The following is a 19529-nucleotide window of genomic DNA, read 5'->3' as shown; positions in this document are numbered from 1 at the left end:
TTCAGGACTAAACCAAAACTGTATTCCTGAAAAGCAATTCCTCATGTTACCAAACCTTAGTTAGACCTCAAAGTGGTTACTGGATTCACTATTAAAGGTTCTGACTTTTACATCTTTGCAAAAGCCTTAGTACAAAGAACAGCCTTGAGGTAAAATGCAGGAACTTCCTCTGTCTAACTAATGGAGGAGTGAAATTATATTGTTAGGTAACAATTTTACATTACAGGCTTTGAGGGCTTTTGGATGCAAAGTCTTCCTGTTTAGATGGTGTAGTATTAAGGTAAACTATTATTACCATATATATTCAGTGTCACAGTTACTACTTTGGTTAGCATCAAAGAATAAATAGGGAACTGAGATTCTTTTTCTTTTTTTTTTTTTTTTTTTAAGAATAATTTTATGTAAGTTTCAATCAAGTGTGAGAATGTTGATATAAGCCGTGTAATTTCTGGTAGTCATCTCTGTTAACAGTATCTCTCAAAACAGAAGAAAGTAAATGTTTCACTGCATTTCAGTTCACACTTGATACACAGAATCAAGCCATAACATAATGCTATCCAAGTTATTTTCAGTAAGGGATATAATAGAAACAATAGGGATATAATAGAGCCTTTCTTAAATTAACATTCTTAGAAACTCTATTCATTCTTCAGCAGTGGACATGTAGTGTAAGGCTAGAACAACATCAGTGCTAGAAACAAAACGGGCTGTCCCAGCACTACCTAGAAACAACAACAACAAAAAAATGTTTTATATGTTAATTGCAGTAATTAGCTGAGAATATAATGAGTAATTAGTGGTAACAAGAGCTGATGCAAATGTTCAGACCTATTCTTTCTTCTGCTTTGTAAGGGAAGAGCAGCGTGATGCCTTGAGATTGAGTGCTCCCATTTGCAATGCATTGCCCCAGGACAGCCCCGGGGTGGTCTTGTAACAGAAACCTCTGCTGGAAAGGCAATGGGGTGTGAGTGAATGCAGTGGGACAGGAGAACGCTTGGTAGTGAGTAATTGCACTCTTATTAAACTATGTGAGAAGCAGCACCATGATAATTTTATTTAATAATACAGGTAAGCAGTTAAGCTTGGCCAATGTAAAATTTATATGGATGGAATCCTTAAGACTGACAAACAAAGAACTGCTTTGTGGTGAGGAGGAAGTTTCTTTAATATCAGACTTGGGGTAAACTGTCTTTAAAAAGTACCTTGAAAACTACATCTGCTTAGCGTCAGTGATTTTAAAGCCATGACACTCAAAATGAAGCCATCGCCTGCCCATGCTGAGACAGTGAGTGATGCACTGCAGGTGTAGACATTCTTGAGTTAAATTTTTCTAACTGGCTCCAATAGCAGAATGCCTTTACATAGCAAAACTATGGGAGCATGGCCTCAGCTCAGAGCTGTGCAGACACATCTTGCCTTCTCCTGCACATCCTTTCCAGCAGCTCAGGTTTCTCCCACCCTTCTTACCGACTACCAGGAATAATTATAGCATTGGTGCTGAAACTTTAAAAACCAAACTCCACTTTGAACTCAAGTGAAGAATCAAAACTATTTGGATGAAAAGAAAGATTTCTCAAGCATAGAAAACTCATGAGAATTTGGGGGTATAAGAATGAAGTCACCCATTATTCACTTGCAACATATTTTGGAAATAGCAAGAAAGTGTGCAAATCTTACTTACTCGAGGGTAGGTCTTGTTTGAGCCCATCCATAAAGGCTGTGGACATCATAGTGCCTAACTGGGGTACCATCTGGGAGGTATTGCTGACCTTCCATGCATGGACTTTTGTAAGTTAAACCTTCTGACCGGTATCCCAAATCTAACAGAAAGGGAACAACAATACTTGCCTTTTAATGAGGAAGACTCAATAACAAATTGAGTTACTTTTTGTTAGTTATCATTCTCTCTCTGCTGTGTTTACTCTCTTTTAGAGATCTACACTGACATCTCTTGCTTCTTACAAAAGAGCATTTCCATTTTCATGAAATGGAATATCTCCAATCTTTCTGCGTAGGCAATGGGGTCTGTAAGTGTTAATAGCTGGAAAGGCTCCAAGAGTAAGTAAGGTATATACTCTAAATTGCAAAGATATTGCAAATCTTTGCAGATCTGCCCTGTCACGCATGTATACAGAAACCTGGAGGTGGTGCTGCTGGTGAAGGCCTACATTTGAATACTAACTTACTGACAATTCCTGAGAAATTATTTATGATACTGATGACAACAGTAGGCAGCAAGTGCATTCTAATAAAACATTACAAAATCATTCCTGATTTGTACCATCTCACATCAGCACTTAAATAAAGAATTTAAAGCTAAGAATTTAAATTACTGTCATACGTAGATAAATGCTAGCTGAGAGTTTCAAGCATTTTACTGTATGGATAAATACTAATTAAAGGAGACTGGGATATTTTTTGAAATTTTAATTAATTACATTATTCATCTGAGGAAACTGCAGAAGGGAATTACATTCTCCACCATGCCCCTAGCAAAACACCTAGATAGAAAACAGGTATCAAAATCCATATGCAGACAGTAGTTAAAAATAACTTCAGTCTTTAAAAGTGCCATGTAGCCTCTGCTATCAGCTGAAGGAGATGGGATTTAAGTGCACTCTTATTCTTGGAAGAGAAGAGACAGTAAGTTAGTGGCGTGGTTGTGGTTTCATATACCTAAATTCAGACATTTACACTGCATATACCATATAAGAGATTTCATATTAGTCAGAATGTCCTAAAACTGTTTTAAGAAACGGTCAGACTTACGAGGCATATACGGTGGGTTATTTAGGATCTCGTTTCTACAGCCACCAAATGCAGCGTTCATAAAAGTTGCCGGTTCATTCATGTCCTAAAAGATGTAGAGCAAAACTTGATTGGATTTGCTTCCCTCATACAAAACACACTAAATTCTAAATTACAACCAGCAGAACTGCGGGTGCCCTTGGGAATCTTGCAGCTGCAATCTCAGCCTGCATCTCCACACTTGCTTGACACATATTCACACCAGGCACAGCACAGGGACAGGGAGCAGCAAAGCGTAAGAAGCAAAGCCAGTCTGAGTTTGGTTGCATCCGTTCAGTGTCACAGCAAAAGAAAGAAGTCATGACTGAAGTAGTGCAAATGTATAGCCCAGAGCTAAGCTGGTGCCTTCAGCTGGGAGCTCAGGTTCTGCCTGGTAGTCCGCTTCCTGTCCCTCCAGACTAGTTCTTTGTTTTATTTAATGGCAATTTAGCACCAGGTACCTTCTGAACTTGAACACACGCTGTGAAATGTGCCGATCTCTGCTAGTGTCTGGCAGAGAAAAAAATCCAGAAATAAAATGTATTTCTCCACTTACAATCCACAGGCCATCGAACTTGATGCTTTTTGAGGGATCAGTGGGATTGTTGTAGAACTCCATGATTTCTCTCTTCCACCACTCTACTGTGGAATTGCGGAGGAAGTCTGGGAAAGCTGCATGTGCTCCAAAGAGCTGTAAAAATAGTAGAAAAATAGAAAAGATACAGAAGTGAAAGCATCCTACAGTTGGGATGCCAAAACTTTTGTTGAAACACAAAATAATCACCTGTTTTCTTTTTTGTCTCTAACAGAGAGCTAGCCACTTTCTGCATCTTATTCCAAACAAGATTTTATCAACTAGTTTGCTGCCATTTTTCTTAAGTAATGTACTTCACTTCTCCCTCTATGTCTGAGTCAATAGCCAAACTGTACCAATATTTACCTGTATTTGGGTTTGCTCAGGCAGTGACTCATTGACTTGAACATTGGGAAGAAACGGCCAGACCTACAGGACAAAGGATATTTTGAAACAATCAGAACACCCAATGTATAAACTGAACACCAGAAACAGAGAGAGAAAACCATTCTTCACTGCTACATTTATGAATGACAATGCAAACTGAAAACAGTTCAACTTACAATATGTGTTCAATGCATCATTTACATTCAGGTATGAATGTAGTTATCAATTCTACGATTCTATGATTAGCAGACTGCACTGCGCCTATGGATGGCAATGAATTTGAGGCTGGCATGTTTCTCACTTGGATGCGATTTATATTTATTGTCATACACATTTAAGAACAGTACCTTGGAATATATAATGTCATTGCTGTTTGGCCACTTCATGAAGACATCATTATCCACACCTCTTGAGAAGGTAGGATAATTAGTTTCATTTCCAGAGATGGTTGGATCCTAAAATTGAATGCAATACTCTTTTAACTTATGGTCAAACAGGATTAGGAATGCTGTTAAATACATCCTGCATTGATAATTTGCAATTGAAAACCAGTATTCAAAACTAACCAGTATAATGATAAATCTCATTCCTTCTCCTTTTATTTTGTTAACAAGAGCCGGTAACCCAGTAAAGCGTGAGCTAAGAGTGAAATCCAGTTGCCGTTCCATATGGTCAATATCTACATATTGGACATCCTGCAATTAAAAAAAACAATGAACAGAAATTTCAATTTCAAAGTATATATTTATAGATCATCTTCCAAAGAGTCACTTTCAGTTTAAACTGTCTGGACAGAGTAATGCTGGACACAGGTACAGCTTAGAAGATGAGATGCTGAAGAGCAGCTCAGCAGAAAGGGATCTACCATGGCAGTGAGATAGAGTTGTTTTTTGTTTCACTTTTTTTGTATTTGAAGGTTCTTAATACTCTGAAGTCAGGAGTGCAGCCATGAGCTCAAACATTAAATGCAACCAGCTTACGTAGGGAATTTGAGTTGCCTTCATCTCCTCCACCAGCTGGGCAACTTCAGAATCATTCCTATATCCATAGCGGCACAATTGGAATCCCAAGGACCAGTAAGGTGGCATCACTGGTCGTCCAATTAGCTGAAAATGAGAGTATTTGTGGTGAATAGGTGAAAACTAACCAACCAAGGAGAGCAAATTGGTAATGGGTAAGAGTCCTACTTCAGTGTACTCCTGAACAACGAGCTCTGGTGTTGGGCCCAAAACCATGTAGAAGTCAAGAATTCCTCCAATGGTGCGGTATGTCAGGGCAGGGGTTGGCTGAAGAGTCACATCTGGTAATGGGGAAAGTGAAATGAGAAAAGGATGCCTAGATTAACACATACTGCAAAACACTGAACGTAAAAATAAAATGCACTGAGAAAATAAAGTAAGGGTTTTCTTACCCATCGCATTGCTGTTAAGCAAGAGAACTCCATGGGCATTGCTATCTTCTTCAAGAGCCATGTAAAAGGGATGATGACCATAGGAATTCAAATGGTCCTGCAAAACAAAAATAAAATGTTGTCTACAGCATAAGCAATGACCTATTTACATCTACTAATACATTTAATAAAAGATGAGACACACAACTGCTAAACATACAACTAATAAGCTTCAAAAGTATATAATAATAACCTACATGCCCACAAAACACATCTACTTTCAGCTTGACAGTTGGAGCCAGTCTCGTTAAGAGTAATCAAGTAGATAGGAAATCTTCAAATTTGCAAATAAGAAAGATCTTCCCCAAGACAGAACTTGCCTATTTCCCTCCACCCCCCTCCCCCACAACAGTAGCAGGTATCTATATGAGCTGGAGATGCTAGTGATATTCTACTGTTGTTCCAGTATATTTCGATATTCTGAAATCTACACCAGAAGTCATAGCTGTAATAAACCACCACGGGTCATTCCCTGAAAACTGCAAACATTGTCTATGCATGGACATAAGGTTTCTGATTTACCTCTCCAAGTACTCACTGAATAGCTAAGTAGTGTGAGTCTCTGACTCATATCTAACTTTCAGAGTAATTCATTGAGAAGCACAAAAAAAGGAGCAATGGGCTTGAGATTTATAAGCCATTTGTTATCACCTGGCGTATAACTCAGAGTTTGAGTGCCACACGATTTGTTTTTCTGGTCACAAACAATACATAGGCTTAAAGAAAACCACTTCATTGAGATGCCATTCAAATCATAAGCTTCAATAAATGTGGTCATAGGCAATAAGTGTCTAGAACCAGCAGGTATCTTCTGGACTCTCAAGTCCTGCTCAACAATTCTATGCATTAGATTCATTTCTACTTACAGCAGGAGACTGATCCCTTGTGAACATTCCCCAGGTGTTCCAGTTCATGTTACGTCGATACGTGGTGTGCTCAGTTTCTCCAAATCCATATATATACTGGGATGGCAAGCGGGTAGAGATCTGAATGAACATGTCGCTGAATGTGAAGGTAGGCAGCTGTGAATCCCAGCTGAAATAAAAGTTAAAGCATATTTATCACTGGGGACACTATCCAAATGTCTCTTGAATACTGACAGTCCTGGGGCACCAACCCCCTCACCAGGAAGCCTGTTCCAGTGTTTGACTATCTTCACAGTAAAGTAAGCAGCTCCTCTCAAATTTATGAATTACCACTCAACCAAAATCCATCTTCAAAAGTTGCTGAGACATTTCTTTTTTTCTTCCTTTCCTACACTTTTTCCAAGACCCAACCAAATGACCAGTTGTGAAGACCTAAGAAAAATCTAAGAATGTGTAGAATATCATGCCTCCCAGAGACTTGGGAGCTACCCATTAAGAGGTCCTTGTAGATGTCTACATTCTGCATTTTCCCACAGGACTTTCAGCAAGTGAAAGGGGAAAAAGCTCAGATAATTGTGAGAAAAAGGGTATTGCTTAGGATACATTCTCCATCGTTCCTCTAGTCAGTGTTCTTGCACAGTGCAACTGTGAAGCCATCTCTGATGAAGATGTACCAGGCATTTAACAGTGTCTTTAATGGAAAGGATACCAAAACTGGTCTTGAGATACTTCAAAAAGGTAACACGCAACAAGGAGTTTTGAAAAATGAAAAGGAAAAAAAAAGGGGGGGGGGGGGATGACGACTATAACTTACACAACTGTCCCTGTGCTTTTGCGTCGAACCTGTATGCCAAATGGTTTTTTCTGAATTGATACGTCATAGAGTCGTCCCTCAGCTGTACTTGTTGGGGAGGTTGGGAGGTTTAATTGTATAGGAACCTCGTATCGTGCATTCTGGTAATCATAAATCTATGGGAAAAAAAGAAAAAAAACAAGCAAATCATGTCAAGGAAATGTTTGAAAACTTATCATTGTGTCAGAAACTAGAATTAGTTAAAATGAAAAAAATTGTTGAAATTTTTTGCCAAGATGAATATTTTCTTCCAATACATACCTTTTCTCCAATTCTATCACAGTACTTGGGTTGGAAATAACTCTTAAAGATGTAAATATGAATCAGGAATGCCTTCATGAATTCACATACTTCAATAATTAAAAGTATGTACCTATACTTGAAATTTCATAAATATTTTACATTTTTTTAAGTACAGATATATGCATGAGTGTTAAATACCTTTCTGATTACTCTTGTAGTGAACTCCTATATATATATTTATTGTTGTCTATTTTAAGTTTTTCAAATCCTTCAAGTTGACTTGGATTAGTTCTTGATACCTGACTCTTAGTGCATCTTATCTCATCACATTCATTTCAGTCTTATCAAATACACAGTAATAAATGATGGTTTAACCAATGGTGTATTAAAATTCTAGAATATAGGTGGATTGGTTAATGGAAAAATAAAGATTACAGTCATAATAATGCATACACATAAAAATTTACTTGTACACTAAGAAAATATCTTTAGCTCCAGTGTTTCTAGGTGATGTTACACATACATTAGCAATATACCTCTGATCTGTATTACTTCATTGTAAAATCTAGTACAAATTAGGGCAAAAAAACCCACAGATGTGGCCTAAGGGAAATAACTGCGCGGTTAAAAGGAAACTGTGCTATTGTCCATACGATACAAAGTTGTCTACAAAAACTGAAAATTTACACTAATAGAACCATTTTTAACAATAGGATATTATAAACTATAGTTTTTCAATAACGTTACCTTAAATTGCAGCATGCTGTTGGTATGGTATTTAACCTCCAAGCGTAGCGTACCAATTGGTGCAGTGTAATTGTCATTAGCTCTGGTATTGGCACTGCTTAAGTTCAGGTTGGCTGCCAAACCTGATGAAGAGTATTCTACTTCTCCAACAGAATAAACGTTGTCAGAGCTGAAATAGCAGGATGGACTATTCGGGTCTGATGGTGCCTGCTGTAAATGGAAATAGGTTGCAAGGTAGAGAGCTATGCTGGGAAGTTGTATTTTATGCTACTAGCATGAAATCCAAAGCTCCCATTTTATCCGATGGCTGTCACATGTTGAAAGTTGGGAAACACTTAAGGCAATTAGTGAACAAAGAAAAGCTATGCAGAATCCAGAGATCTCTATACTAAAATTCATTTATATACAATTTGGTCAATATTGTGCCAATAATTCAGTCAGGAGATCAACAAGTGGCACAATGAAGATGGATTTAAATTTCCTTTGTCTGTCATCTTCAACTTAATCCCAGAACACAGATGAATTTTTGTTTGCTGAACTCCATGGAACTTAATTCCTTCCTAATCCCGTTCTGGTCCATCTGCCTTCAGGAATATACACCAAAACTCATGAGATATTCAAGACAGATCAGACTCAGGAGATTTTTTTGTTCATACCTAGGAGATACATCCAGGTATTATCAATTGGATGTATAGCTGTCAATAGAGGAACAGTTTAGTTTGTACATGAGATGATTTCCAATGGATTTGGGGATTACTTCTCAAGCAGCAATCCAAAGGAGTTAGTTTGACTTAAACTGTGCTTCTGTGACTATGAAAGTGGGGGTTAAGCCTTTAAGGCTGAGGTACCCATGAAGCACAAGAGGCAGTTGAAGATGCTGATAAACTCTATTCTATTTTTCCCAGTTCTATTATTATTTCCTACTACCTTGCAAATAATACCACATTTGTCCTCAGTTTCTGGAAGAGCACACTGTTGTCAACTACCTTAGTTTCAATGAAGTAAATAAAATCTGCTAGTACAGGTCAGCTGATGGCTGTACCCCCATGTGATTTAAGTCTGACCAATCTACCTGGCTACTTCTTCCTCTGAACCCAATGTAGAAGGAAAACTATGATTCTGGAAATGTTCCAGTCACATCAGTTTAGGAAAATAATTGTTGCTTACATCCCAGACACAGCCAAGTTGTTCGCATTTTTCTCGTGTTGAATCTATGCCAGGATAACAATCAAACCTTTCGTTGATACTCTGTTGTTGAGTCCATTCTACTGTGTAAGATCTTCCCAGTTCAAGCTGAAGCCCTGTTATATGAGCAACCTACAAATAATAAAAAATTAACTATTAAATCCCATACAATATATCTGTATGGAAGCACACAGGAATAAAAGGCACAGAGCACAAGTGGTCAGAATAAGTTAAACATTTTGATTTTGAGTCAGTAACTGAGATAATCAGGTGCTTATAATTAAAGAGTGTATAGTGCACGTTCATAACAAGTTCAAAGCAATCTCTGTGCTACCTTTAGTGTGGGAAAGCATTTCCTTCAAGTCTTCCCTGTAGCAGCAGCGTGTCATAAATTCAATGCAATTGCACTTTGTTTGCAATATATAAAACCAAGGTGAGGTGATTTCAAAGAATCACAATTGCCTTTTAGTAACTTACCTTCTCTGTAGGGTAGTAGGTGATATTATGTGAAGAAGTTTGCACTGCATTGTTCAGGGAGACAGTAACAGTCGTTACTTCCTGGAGCACTCCCAGGATTTTAATTTCTTCAAATTTTAAGTTGTTTGGATCAACATAAACACTGTTTATGACATTCATTTGTAGACGGTTCTGAAAAATAAAGTTATCATTTCACTTGTGATCTTTGTCATATGGTGGATAGCACAGAGCAGAAAACGAATCGTGAAGCAGATGCTGTGGGTTCAAACATGATATAGGTCTTGCACTCCCTCTGTGGAGACGCTTTTTCAGTATAGGTACAAAAAGTTTTTTCAGTTTAATAATTTTTTTCAGACTAACGAACACTACACCCACCTTTTTTCTGGCACTATAAAGATTCTGATGCTTTATAGTTCTCTCACTCAATAAACATTGCAGCTGAGATTATGATGTGAAAAGAGAGTTGTTTAGATACTACAATTAATTAAGAGAAGACAAGTAAAAGACTTTCATCCCACTTAAATGACAGCATTTTGAAAATGACTCCTCTTGACAGTATTAAATACTTTGCTCCTCAGTAAATAGTGGAGGAGAATAAGGAGGAAGAAAAGAACACCCTTTCATCATACACTTGATAAAACCTGAGAATAAAATCATTTAGAAGAGAATACTTACATTGGAAACTGTAAACTCGTAGTAAATGTAGTTGTTACTCTCAATTGTTCCTATAAGGTAAAAAAAAGAAGTTAACCTTGCAGTACAGAAAGGAACAAACAAAAGCCAGGTCTTTGTCACCAAGCAACTACTCATCATTATCTTTATGGCATTCAGAAGCTGCTCTGAGCAGACTGTGCAAACTACTGGTGGTCTAAACTCTTATTTGGTATTCTTCTTAAAGACCACGTAGAGCTCAGAGTTTAAGATTATCTGAACCCTTATCTTAACCCTTGCTGTAGAGGACTTCCCATTTCTAAAAGGAAGCAATTAAACCATTCTCTACTTAGACATGTGGAAGGTTATTTGCCATTGAGAAAGTATTTTTGGACTTTCAAATACCTGTACTATTTCCTCTTATTTTCCCATTTAGATCACACAACTTCTTCCCAGGAGACATAACTACAAGACCTGTAACCGACCTCTCCAATGTCCTTCTGGTCTTTTATTTATCTACATTTGCCCAGAGGAGTGAAATCTGTAGGCAGGTTGAACTTTCTAGCTGAGGCTCAGCAAAGTTAAGAAGAGTGATTATTCACAGCCCTTCTGCTATAACCTTAAGAACTGGTATCCTGGCCAGCAATCTGCTTTCTGCAGAAATGAAGGAATGTAAACTAGATGTAAATTAACATGGATTAAGGCTAAATATAGTCCAAAGTGACATGATGTGCTTTGCTCTCTCCATATGTTTTCGCTTTGCAGGTAAAAAGCAAGTTTATGAGTTAGACAGGTTAAGTAATCACTATCATTTCCATCAGACGTTTATATTTTACTCTTACCATCTTCTCTTTGAACATTAGAAAGTTCTCCTAAACTACTTTATTTGTAAGGCCAGGAATTTTCCAAAATTTTCCAAAACATTATTTAAATTACTCTTCCTAAAATGTAGGCTATTTTTTATGTTTTTTTCCCTATGGTTTTCCTAGATCCTCTTGAATGTAGATATATATTTCAAAGCCAAACCTTCTAAATAATCAAAATAGGCGATTCATAAAGAAAATGATGATACAGAAAGAAGAAGAGATACAAAAATTGACTGCACCTGTCATTTTTTTTTCCCCTTACAATAAAAGGAAAATTATTTTGTTGCAAGGAAACTGTAAACTACTTCTCTAAAAAGACAGTAACCTGTAAGTCTGGGCCAGGAAATAAAATCACTACATGTTTTATTGTTTTGTTACTCAGCAGAAGTGAGTACAATAATTGCTGAGTTATTTTAGGTCTTGACAAAGCAGTACATACAGCTGTCATGTCAGCAGCCACCCAAGGCCTTCAATACTTATCGCTGCAGTAATCAGCCAAACCACTGCTCTATTTCTTCAGAGCATCCCAAACTTTTAGAGAATTTTTAAACAGTGGAGGCTTCCAAGTTTTTTTCTGTGAGATGTGATTGATAGAGTTAAAATAACAAAAGTGAGCCCTATAGGTCAAATGCACAAAATCTTCCAAGTTATTCTCTTTCCAATGAATTTTCTGATGTTGCCATCACAATTCCTCTGGAGCACCAGTATCTTTGGGCAGCTGTCCTCCTGTCAGACTGCTCAAAATGCTCCACCAGCATCTCCCTCTGCAGCATCAGGGTGCAGAAACCCATCATTTGTGAGCTAGGATTTCTGATGCACGTGTTCTAGTAAGGAATATCTGACTGGGAGTTCTCCACTTCAAGGAGACCAGAGACTGAATCCAAAGGCTTTGACAGAGGTCAGCAGAGCCGTGCTGCTTCCTGGCCTTGTTCCTGCAGCTGCCCGTCCCAGCCTCCCCAAAGTGAAACCTGACAGTGTCAGCTGAGCACAGGGAAGGGAATATGATCACAACTTCCCTCCAGCTGCTGCTCTTGCAAAGACAGTGACCTCTGTCACAGGGCAAAGTAAATATGAAATTGGGTAAGGAGGATGCAGTTCTGAACACCAACTGCTGACACAATAGGACATGAATTAGAGAAGATATATTTTCAAACTGCTTGCTGATTTCTCTAAAATATATATAATATAGGACAAATACTGCCAAAACAGCCTAAGAGATTGAAGTACTCCAAGTAATTTTAATTTCATGGAAATGGATACTCATCTAAATCTTCAGAAATACTATGGAGGTTGGCAACATGACAAGTATGGCCTATACATGCCTATTCACATGCTCATGCACCAGATGCCATGACAAATTTTGGCTTTAGTACCGTACCTTTGAGTTAAGAAAACTGCTACTGTTTTCACAAGCAATTTTCGTAATGCCAGAGAGTTAATAAAAGTGCTACTTTTTCATTTTCTGCCTATTCTTAGTGTCCAACACTAATTATATGCATTCTTGCACCCGTTGAAATTAATTTGGATCTATACCAGAATATATATCAATCTTGACACTGTGGTTTAACAGTCAGCATGCTAATGTGCCAAAGCTGTACATACTGAAGGTTATGTTGCAACATGAATACACGGAAAAAAAAAGACAAGCTAAATAACAGTTACTCTTTTCCACATAAAAATGATGAACAACCAATGACTTAAGAGCCGCTAATAATTGTTTGTTAGCGTGTTCTCAATGGCTCATTCTTGCTCTATAAAATTAACTGGAGAATGGAAGTCTGTAAGCATACACTTTTGTTTATCTATTTTACCAGAAATAACTCACCTGTAGATTCTCCATCATCCCAAAATAACTCCCCAGAAGCTGTATTGTTCTCATCCAGGGCAATTATAAGTCCCAGTGGATTCTGGCGACTATCAAAAGAAAATCTTTGTCTTACATATATAACCAATTGCTAGACAGTTTTAACAAATCCATCTTGTTCGTGTTAAGAATGCGACACTCTGCAGGGTTGCAAAACTTTGTCTTAGATTAGTCCTTTACTGTCATTCATTTTCATGCAAATATATTAAAATACATGGCAAACTGACAAAATGCTATGCAAATAAACCTTTAATTAATCTCTACATACTTAATGTAAATAGAAGCAGAAGGGAGTTGTGGTTTACAGTTATTCCCAAGTCTCAAAACAAAAGCATTAAATTTGATGGGCTACTACTTATTTGCAACCTGACAGTCCTAAGCCCATTCTTGAATTTACACTAACCTAGTCATAAAAGCATTTGGTTCGGAAGCATACCTTTCAACTGTTGTAGTGGCTGGCTGTTGAATAGGATAAATATAGCCTCCTCTCAAGTGGAGCCCCAGTTTGTCAGCTGGCAGGTACATCCTGGTCCATTGTTTTCTCTCTGAGATTCTTGCCCCCTGATTGACAGCCACGTAAAAGAGAACGGGTTTGTTGCGTTACTCACTGCTGTGTAATTTGGAATTTAAGACAACATTCTTCTCAAACCATTCTTTTAGAGGAGATGCTTAAACTAGAAAAAGATCTGTGTGCCAATGGGCACAAAAAATAACACATCAATGTATTAATATGCCATAATGTTATAAATCAACAAATTTCAGTGTTGTGTTTTGCTCAGTCAAATATAGACAGCAAGTCCTGTTGGGACACTAAATATGAGCAATGTCTTTTCACATCCATCAAAAGATCATTACAATATTGGGAAACTTCTTTGCAGAAACAAGACTAGTAAAAGTTAATTGCACATGCTCGTGCACTTTTGCTTTTCTTCACATGTGAGCTTTGCTTAAGTTTCGATTCAATCCATCTTCCCATCGCACGCACTATATTTCACATCTCCATCTCCTTTTCTTGAGGCTTTGATTCATGAATTTACCCTACCACTTCCACTCCCATGTCTCACTGTTTCTATCTTGTAGGCTTTGCTTTAGGTCTCTGCCACTGAAGTATGGCTGACAATCTTTTTTTTCTTTTTCCTCCATCACAAAGACCATTAGAAAAATACCCTCTAGTAGCCTATGCATTTACTTACTGTTTCATACTCATACCATACTGCATCAGGAATATATGCATCAATTATATCCACACCCTGAAAGGAGAACAAAGAAAGAAATATGTTTGAAAGCAAGGCAATTAATAAACAACATTTGCTTGTTATGTCATAGACAAGCTAAATAGCGTGAGAGAATTTGATTCTGGATGACATTCTGAGATGATACAAGGACTAGCTGAATCAGAACATCAGATCAGATAGGTTTGGTTCTGTTGAGGTCTGGAAAATAGGAGTTGTATTTAATAGCACTAAGTGCAATACTTTTCATATTGACAGTGACCAAAACATGTTGCGGGCTCTCTCACTGAAAGTAATAGGTGAAGAGTGGGATAAAAAATAAAAATAAAACTAGTCTTTTAAGGAGTCCAAAGAGAGGTCATTGGTCACCAGTGTTATGTATCAATGAAAAATAAGTATAATCTAACAAAATCTAGCAAAAACCGTACTTCCCTTGGAGAAAGAACTGTGCTAATGCTAGCAGACAAGATCATCTGCATTCTCTTTGCCAAATGATTTTGCTTACCACCTGCTCAAGACAGAAGAGTTCAGACTAGAATAGGACAGGAGTAAATTTGCAGGGATCCTCCAGGAAATGCGTGAGCCTGTTTTTGTGGTTCAGATTTTTCAATATTAAAAGGGAGAGGGAATGTTATTTCAGAAGGAAATAGATACATAGTAAAGGTGCTGTAGCCTTCAGTGCTATAACCTTCAAACTTAATAACAAAATTGCCACATGAATAAGAAAAACTGAAAGGTACTATCTAACCAGAAGAATAAAGGAGAGATATCAATAGCGAATTTGGGGATTTTATTCTGCAGTTTTCCACCTGTAGAGAAAAGAGCTGGAACTGGTGACTTGAGGTGTCTCTGTTCCCCAGTAAGTCTTTTTCAGACAGACATGAAAATAGACAAACCTACCTGATCCATTACAGCAGAAATAAGTAGCCCAGGACCCCACAGGAACTGCCTATCAACTGCCCACGTCCCTTCATCAGAGTAGAACCTGGAGAAAGGACGAAGTAGTAACTGGCTTTGAAGAGCTATACCATCATCATTAATCCTAGTATTTCCAAGAACTGATTGCCTAGAATTGTGACTGAAAAGTGTCATGCAAAATTTTTAATAATTATTTTTTAAATCTGAGGCCATCCTAAGGTCAGAAGGTAAGGTCTGATTAGGTTAGTACTGATTATGCATACATGAAAGTGTGTGTATTCACATGCATGCACATATGCATGCATTCTCAGCATACTTGTTTTCAAGAATAAGGAAGCAAAGAAATGTATATTTTAATATACACATCATGGCATGGTGTAATTTGATTAGCTGGCAACACCACTTCATAGCAGCTCTTCAGAGTGACTGGCAATAATGCATGCATATATACAGAAATTACAGATGGTTTCTGATTACTCTTCTCATTACATCAAAATCGTATTTCATGAATTCTGATGTTGTCTCTACATATACTCCAATATGCATTTTCAGAAATTATATACCTATTTAGATAGTCCGTAACTACATTCAACCTGTATTATTTATTCCTAATAAGGTTATCACAAAGGCCATCTGGTACACTTACTCATGCAAAACTGGACGTACAACTGTGTCCCCTCGAGTATGAGCTCTATAAAACAGCGTGTACAAGTAGGGCAGCAAGGTGTACCGAATGCTCAGGTAGTGCTTGGAGGTCTGCACCAAAACTGAATCAGCTCCAAACACAGCTGGATCCTGATGCTGAAAATTAATATTAGAAGATTATTTTCATGGTGCAGGAAATACCCTTTCAATTGTGAAAACTGACTGTTGGCTCAGAGCTGGGTGTGGATGGAGGGGGAACATCACTAGGGCAGCTGATCTAAACAGACCAAAGGGATATTCCATGTTATATGGCGCCACACTAAACAAGAAAAGATGATGAAGTGGAAGGAACAGTGGGACTTTTCTTGTGAAAGCATCTGCCTTTTTCAAACAACTACAAGCGTTGATGCTCTCCTTCTCAAGATGTGGCCGAACATCACTTGCTGACGTAGAGACCAATGTTTAGAGTTTTCTCTCTTTGTTCCTACATGTTTTTTTTTGTTTAATTTTTTTTCCCTCTCTCTTTTCATTTCATTAAACTGTTCTTATATCAATCCATGAGCATTTTTGCTATCATACTTCCTCTTTTTTTTTTTTTTTTTTTTGAGGAGAGGAAGCTAGCGAGCAGTCTTGTGCAGATTAGCTATCAATGTGAAAACACCAAACCCCTGAGAGCTGGATCTCTTGGATGCAAGTTTTCATAAGGAGATCCCAAGGTTCTTCCATATTCAAACTGGTCAGCTATCTAATTGTTAGTGATAGCAATGTTTATTAGTGTTACTATAAAAGGAAATGTGGTACCAGAAACCAAAACAGTTTGTAAAAGAAGGAGCAACTTACTATGTACCCTTCAGCATTGTGATTCCGGGAAAATGGATAAAATGCTCCTACTTGCATCCATCGTCTGCAAAGTTCTTCTGTCGTGTCAAAAACGAAGCCACAGATATCTGCTCCAATCTTTAAATAAAAGCAGAATGTGTTGGACAGACAGCTTACTGCACCTCTAATCTCTACACAAAATCTAAACTTCAAGGGATGTATCAATTCATCTTTCATTTCTCGCCAGGGTGGCTAAGTCATTCAGCACATTTCTACTTTTCTTCTTTCAACTAGATGCTATACAAAAAAAAAAAAAGAAAAGAAAAAAAAAAAGAAACCAACTGCTTCCTAAGGCTGCCTATCATCCTTTTTCTTCCCAACTTATACCTTCCTTTTTGGTGCTAATAGCCCAGCACTAGGAAAACAGCTCAAACTCATACAAATATAAATATTTAAGAGGAATCTGGTCATTTCGTTTACAAATGGATTTTTCTATTTGTTGTGAAAATGAATAGGAAAACCCCAAAGTATTTCACATCCATTGCTAGCGAATAAAACAGTACTAGAGGTTTGACATAAATAAGACAACGTCTGTTGCCCATGGGTCCCACCATAAACATACACTAATAGAAATCAAAACAAATTTTCTAATTACAAACAAATCAGTCATTGGAAGAAATGTTAAAACCGATCACCAAAGGGAATTAACTTAGAAGTGAAAAGATAAGATGGTTGTATAGACAGCGTTTGATTAGGTAACACATTATCAGAGGTAAAAAAGCAGTGTTTGTCTGCTTGTTCTGAATGGAGGTTAAAAAACTAATATTGCATACATAAGGAAATCCAAAGATGTTGAATTCCAGCATCCCAGGTATTGACCATCTTAGCTGTTCCCATGTTGCTGCATTATCTCCCAGCCAGTGTCCTGTGTGCTTTCCTGATCCAATAAAAGTAGACCTTGAAATAAGGTAGCTTCTTTTTCCTGGAAGCACTGTTTCGATGGCTCTGAAAATGAAACAAGACTGGAACTATGCAACAGAAAAATGACCACTCAGACATCAGTAGCTCTATATAAGGCACTTATACTGTCTCATTTTCAACAATTGATTATCCCCACAATCTGGGCTCCTTTACAGTTAAATAGGTGTCTTTTAGAGAAGTTCAAGACATTTACATTAAACAACCTTTCTATAAATCTCTGATTGACAGTGTCTGACATAGAACTTAGTAGATTTTGTGTTTGCTACATTAGCTTAAATACAATATAACATTGTCCAGAAAATAGGTTTGTTTAGAAGTGAAAGCTCTTGGTTGTTTTTTAAAAAATGCAGACCATGTACTCTTCTGAAAACTTTCTGTAAAGATATTAGGATAAGTTCCTTACTGTCTTGTTGCTATGGCCATGGAATATCCATAAAGACTGTGGACATCGTAGTGCTTGCCCCATTTCTGCACTGCATCCATACAAAGTGTCTTGGAGAACATGAGTTTATCGACAATATCTTCAATAAAGAAACACAGACATTAGTTTTCAAGTGCATTTTGATTCTGAATACTTCCAATCTTTTTTATTGTACACTCTTGACATTCAAGCCCTTTTCCCTCTTCAATGCTTACATTAAGGCCACTGTCACTACTACAAGAATGAAATGCTTCCCTTGGCTGCTAGTTTTATTCATCTCTGCTCCATCTGTGCTATTTTCTGCTCTTGAGCTCTGGATATTTCATGACAATCAGCACACAAATATCAAAAGAATCCATTCATTACTGCTAACAGTGCTATAAATGCAGCTTTGTTAAGGCAGTGGAATTTAGTAAACTGATGGATAATGTGTGTCAGTTTCTTCAGTGCATAACATAAAACGGTTAACTCAAATACTCTATCCTTGCCTAGGTGTGATTAAGTGGCAATCACAGACTCCATTCAGTTCCAATGCTTTCTGGTAACTCTTATTAAACCTTCGCACAAATGCTTTATCACAAGAACAATCATAACCTTGGAAGCATAAGATGGTGTAAGAAGAATCTCCTTTATGTTGGTTACTTGATTTACTGTAAAGTTGCAGACTAAGCATGTAAGGTCTCCACTGAGCCTTATTTCCTCAGTGGAGCTGCTTAGTGGCCTGTTAATGCTGAGAAAGTCCCCCAGACTAATTCATTGTTTTAAGTTGTACCTTTCAGGCATACAACACGTAGTCCTATCCTAGTTTTCCCTCTCAGATGTAGAACTGGATGGAAACTTTTTTTTCATTTAATTTGAAAACTTCATCTGTGTTTGAGATCAGAGGAAATAACAATTTTACTTCCAAATTTGATGTTAAAACGACACACTAAGTACTGGCTGTAAGTGACTGCCTTTCAACTGCAGGCCAGCTGGATTTCTTCTGCAAGCAATTGTTCACCCATGCAAGGAAGCACTGTACATCTATAGACTCATTTCTGAATCATTTCTGGACAACATGATGGCAAAGGTTTCTTAAAGTCAGTACTTAATATTCAGATCTCATCCATGAGAACTACAGGTAATTCACTTTACAACCATGTAGACAATGGTACAATAATTAACGTGCTTTCTGATAATTTGTTCTATGGTTAAAGAAGGTGGACTTACTGGGAGTGAATGGAGGATAGTTTAAGTCATTCTGCTCGCAGCCTTTACTTGAACCTTGAACAAAGTTGGACACTTCGTTCATATCCTGAAAAGGCAAAATACAGACAGTGAGATGTAGATTATAATAAAGTTTCCTCAAGTACATGTTCCTAACTCAATCTCATTATTACCCTTCAAGGAGTATTTACTTAAAGCTAGTACCATATTTTTAGGTATGAATGATACCACTTGGGCACAGACCAGGTTCATTCCTGTATTAATACATGCCTCTATTTTGGACAGACTTCACTATGCAGGTGAGCATCACATTAAGAGTTACACCTTATCCCTTCAGAGACTGAAGCTGCAGGAGGT

At 37.5% G+C, this 19529-nt stretch overlaps 1 protein-coding gene across 1 annotated transcript in view; it reads right to left on the bottom strand.

Annotated features, from left to right (window-relative positions):
* SI (sucrase-isomaltase) overlaps positions 1 to 19529 on the bottom strand; it is a 44376-nt gene that overhangs the window by 10118 nt on the left and 14729 nt on the right. Inside the window, exons 14-37 of the mRNA XM_015291762.4 lie at positions 19176 to 19260; positions 17949 to 18066; positions 17398 to 17569; positions 16586 to 16702; positions 15747 to 15901; positions 15083 to 15167; positions 14144 to 14200; positions 13387 to 13511; positions 12912 to 13000; positions 10245 to 10294; positions 9570 to 9740; positions 9075 to 9224; positions 7908 to 8117; positions 6879 to 7033; positions 6065 to 6233; positions 5160 to 5256; positions 4936 to 5048; positions 4729 to 4854; positions 4315 to 4443; positions 4096 to 4203; positions 3728 to 3790; positions 3344 to 3478; positions 2770 to 2854; positions 1682 to 1820 (exon numbers count right to left, since the gene is read on the bottom strand). Of these exons, the coding sequence (XP_015147248.2) occupies positions 1682 to 1820; positions 2770 to 2854; positions 3344 to 3478; positions 3728 to 3790; positions 4096 to 4203; positions 4315 to 4443; positions 4729 to 4854; positions 4936 to 5048; positions 5160 to 5256; positions 6065 to 6233; positions 6879 to 7033; positions 7908 to 8117; positions 9075 to 9224; positions 9570 to 9740; positions 10245 to 10294; positions 12912 to 13000; positions 13387 to 13511; positions 14144 to 14200; positions 15083 to 15167; positions 15747 to 15901; positions 16586 to 16702; positions 17398 to 17569; positions 17949 to 18066; positions 19176 to 19260 (2903 nt within the window). The remainder of the gene's footprint in view (positions 1 to 1681; positions 1821 to 2769; positions 2855 to 3343; positions 3479 to 3727; positions 3791 to 4095; positions 4204 to 4314; positions 4444 to 4728; positions 4855 to 4935; positions 5049 to 5159; positions 5257 to 6064; positions 6234 to 6878; positions 7034 to 7907; positions 8118 to 9074; positions 9225 to 9569; positions 9741 to 10244; positions 10295 to 12911; positions 13001 to 13386; positions 13512 to 14143; positions 14201 to 15082; positions 15168 to 15746; positions 15902 to 16585; positions 16703 to 17397; positions 17570 to 17948; positions 18067 to 19175; positions 19261 to 19529) is intronic.

Source organism: Gallus gallus, chromosome 9 (genome assembly GCF_016699485.2).
Source record: "Gallus gallus isolate bGalGal1 chromosome 9, bGalGal1.mat.broiler.GRCg7b, whole genome shotgun sequence".
In the NCBI taxonomy this organism is placed as follows: Eukaryota; Metazoa; Chordata; class Aves; order Galliformes; family Phasianidae; genus Gallus; species Gallus gallus.
The sequence above is the reverse complement of the archived record's forward strand: the minus strand, read 5'-3'. Positions and strand labels throughout refer to the sequence as shown.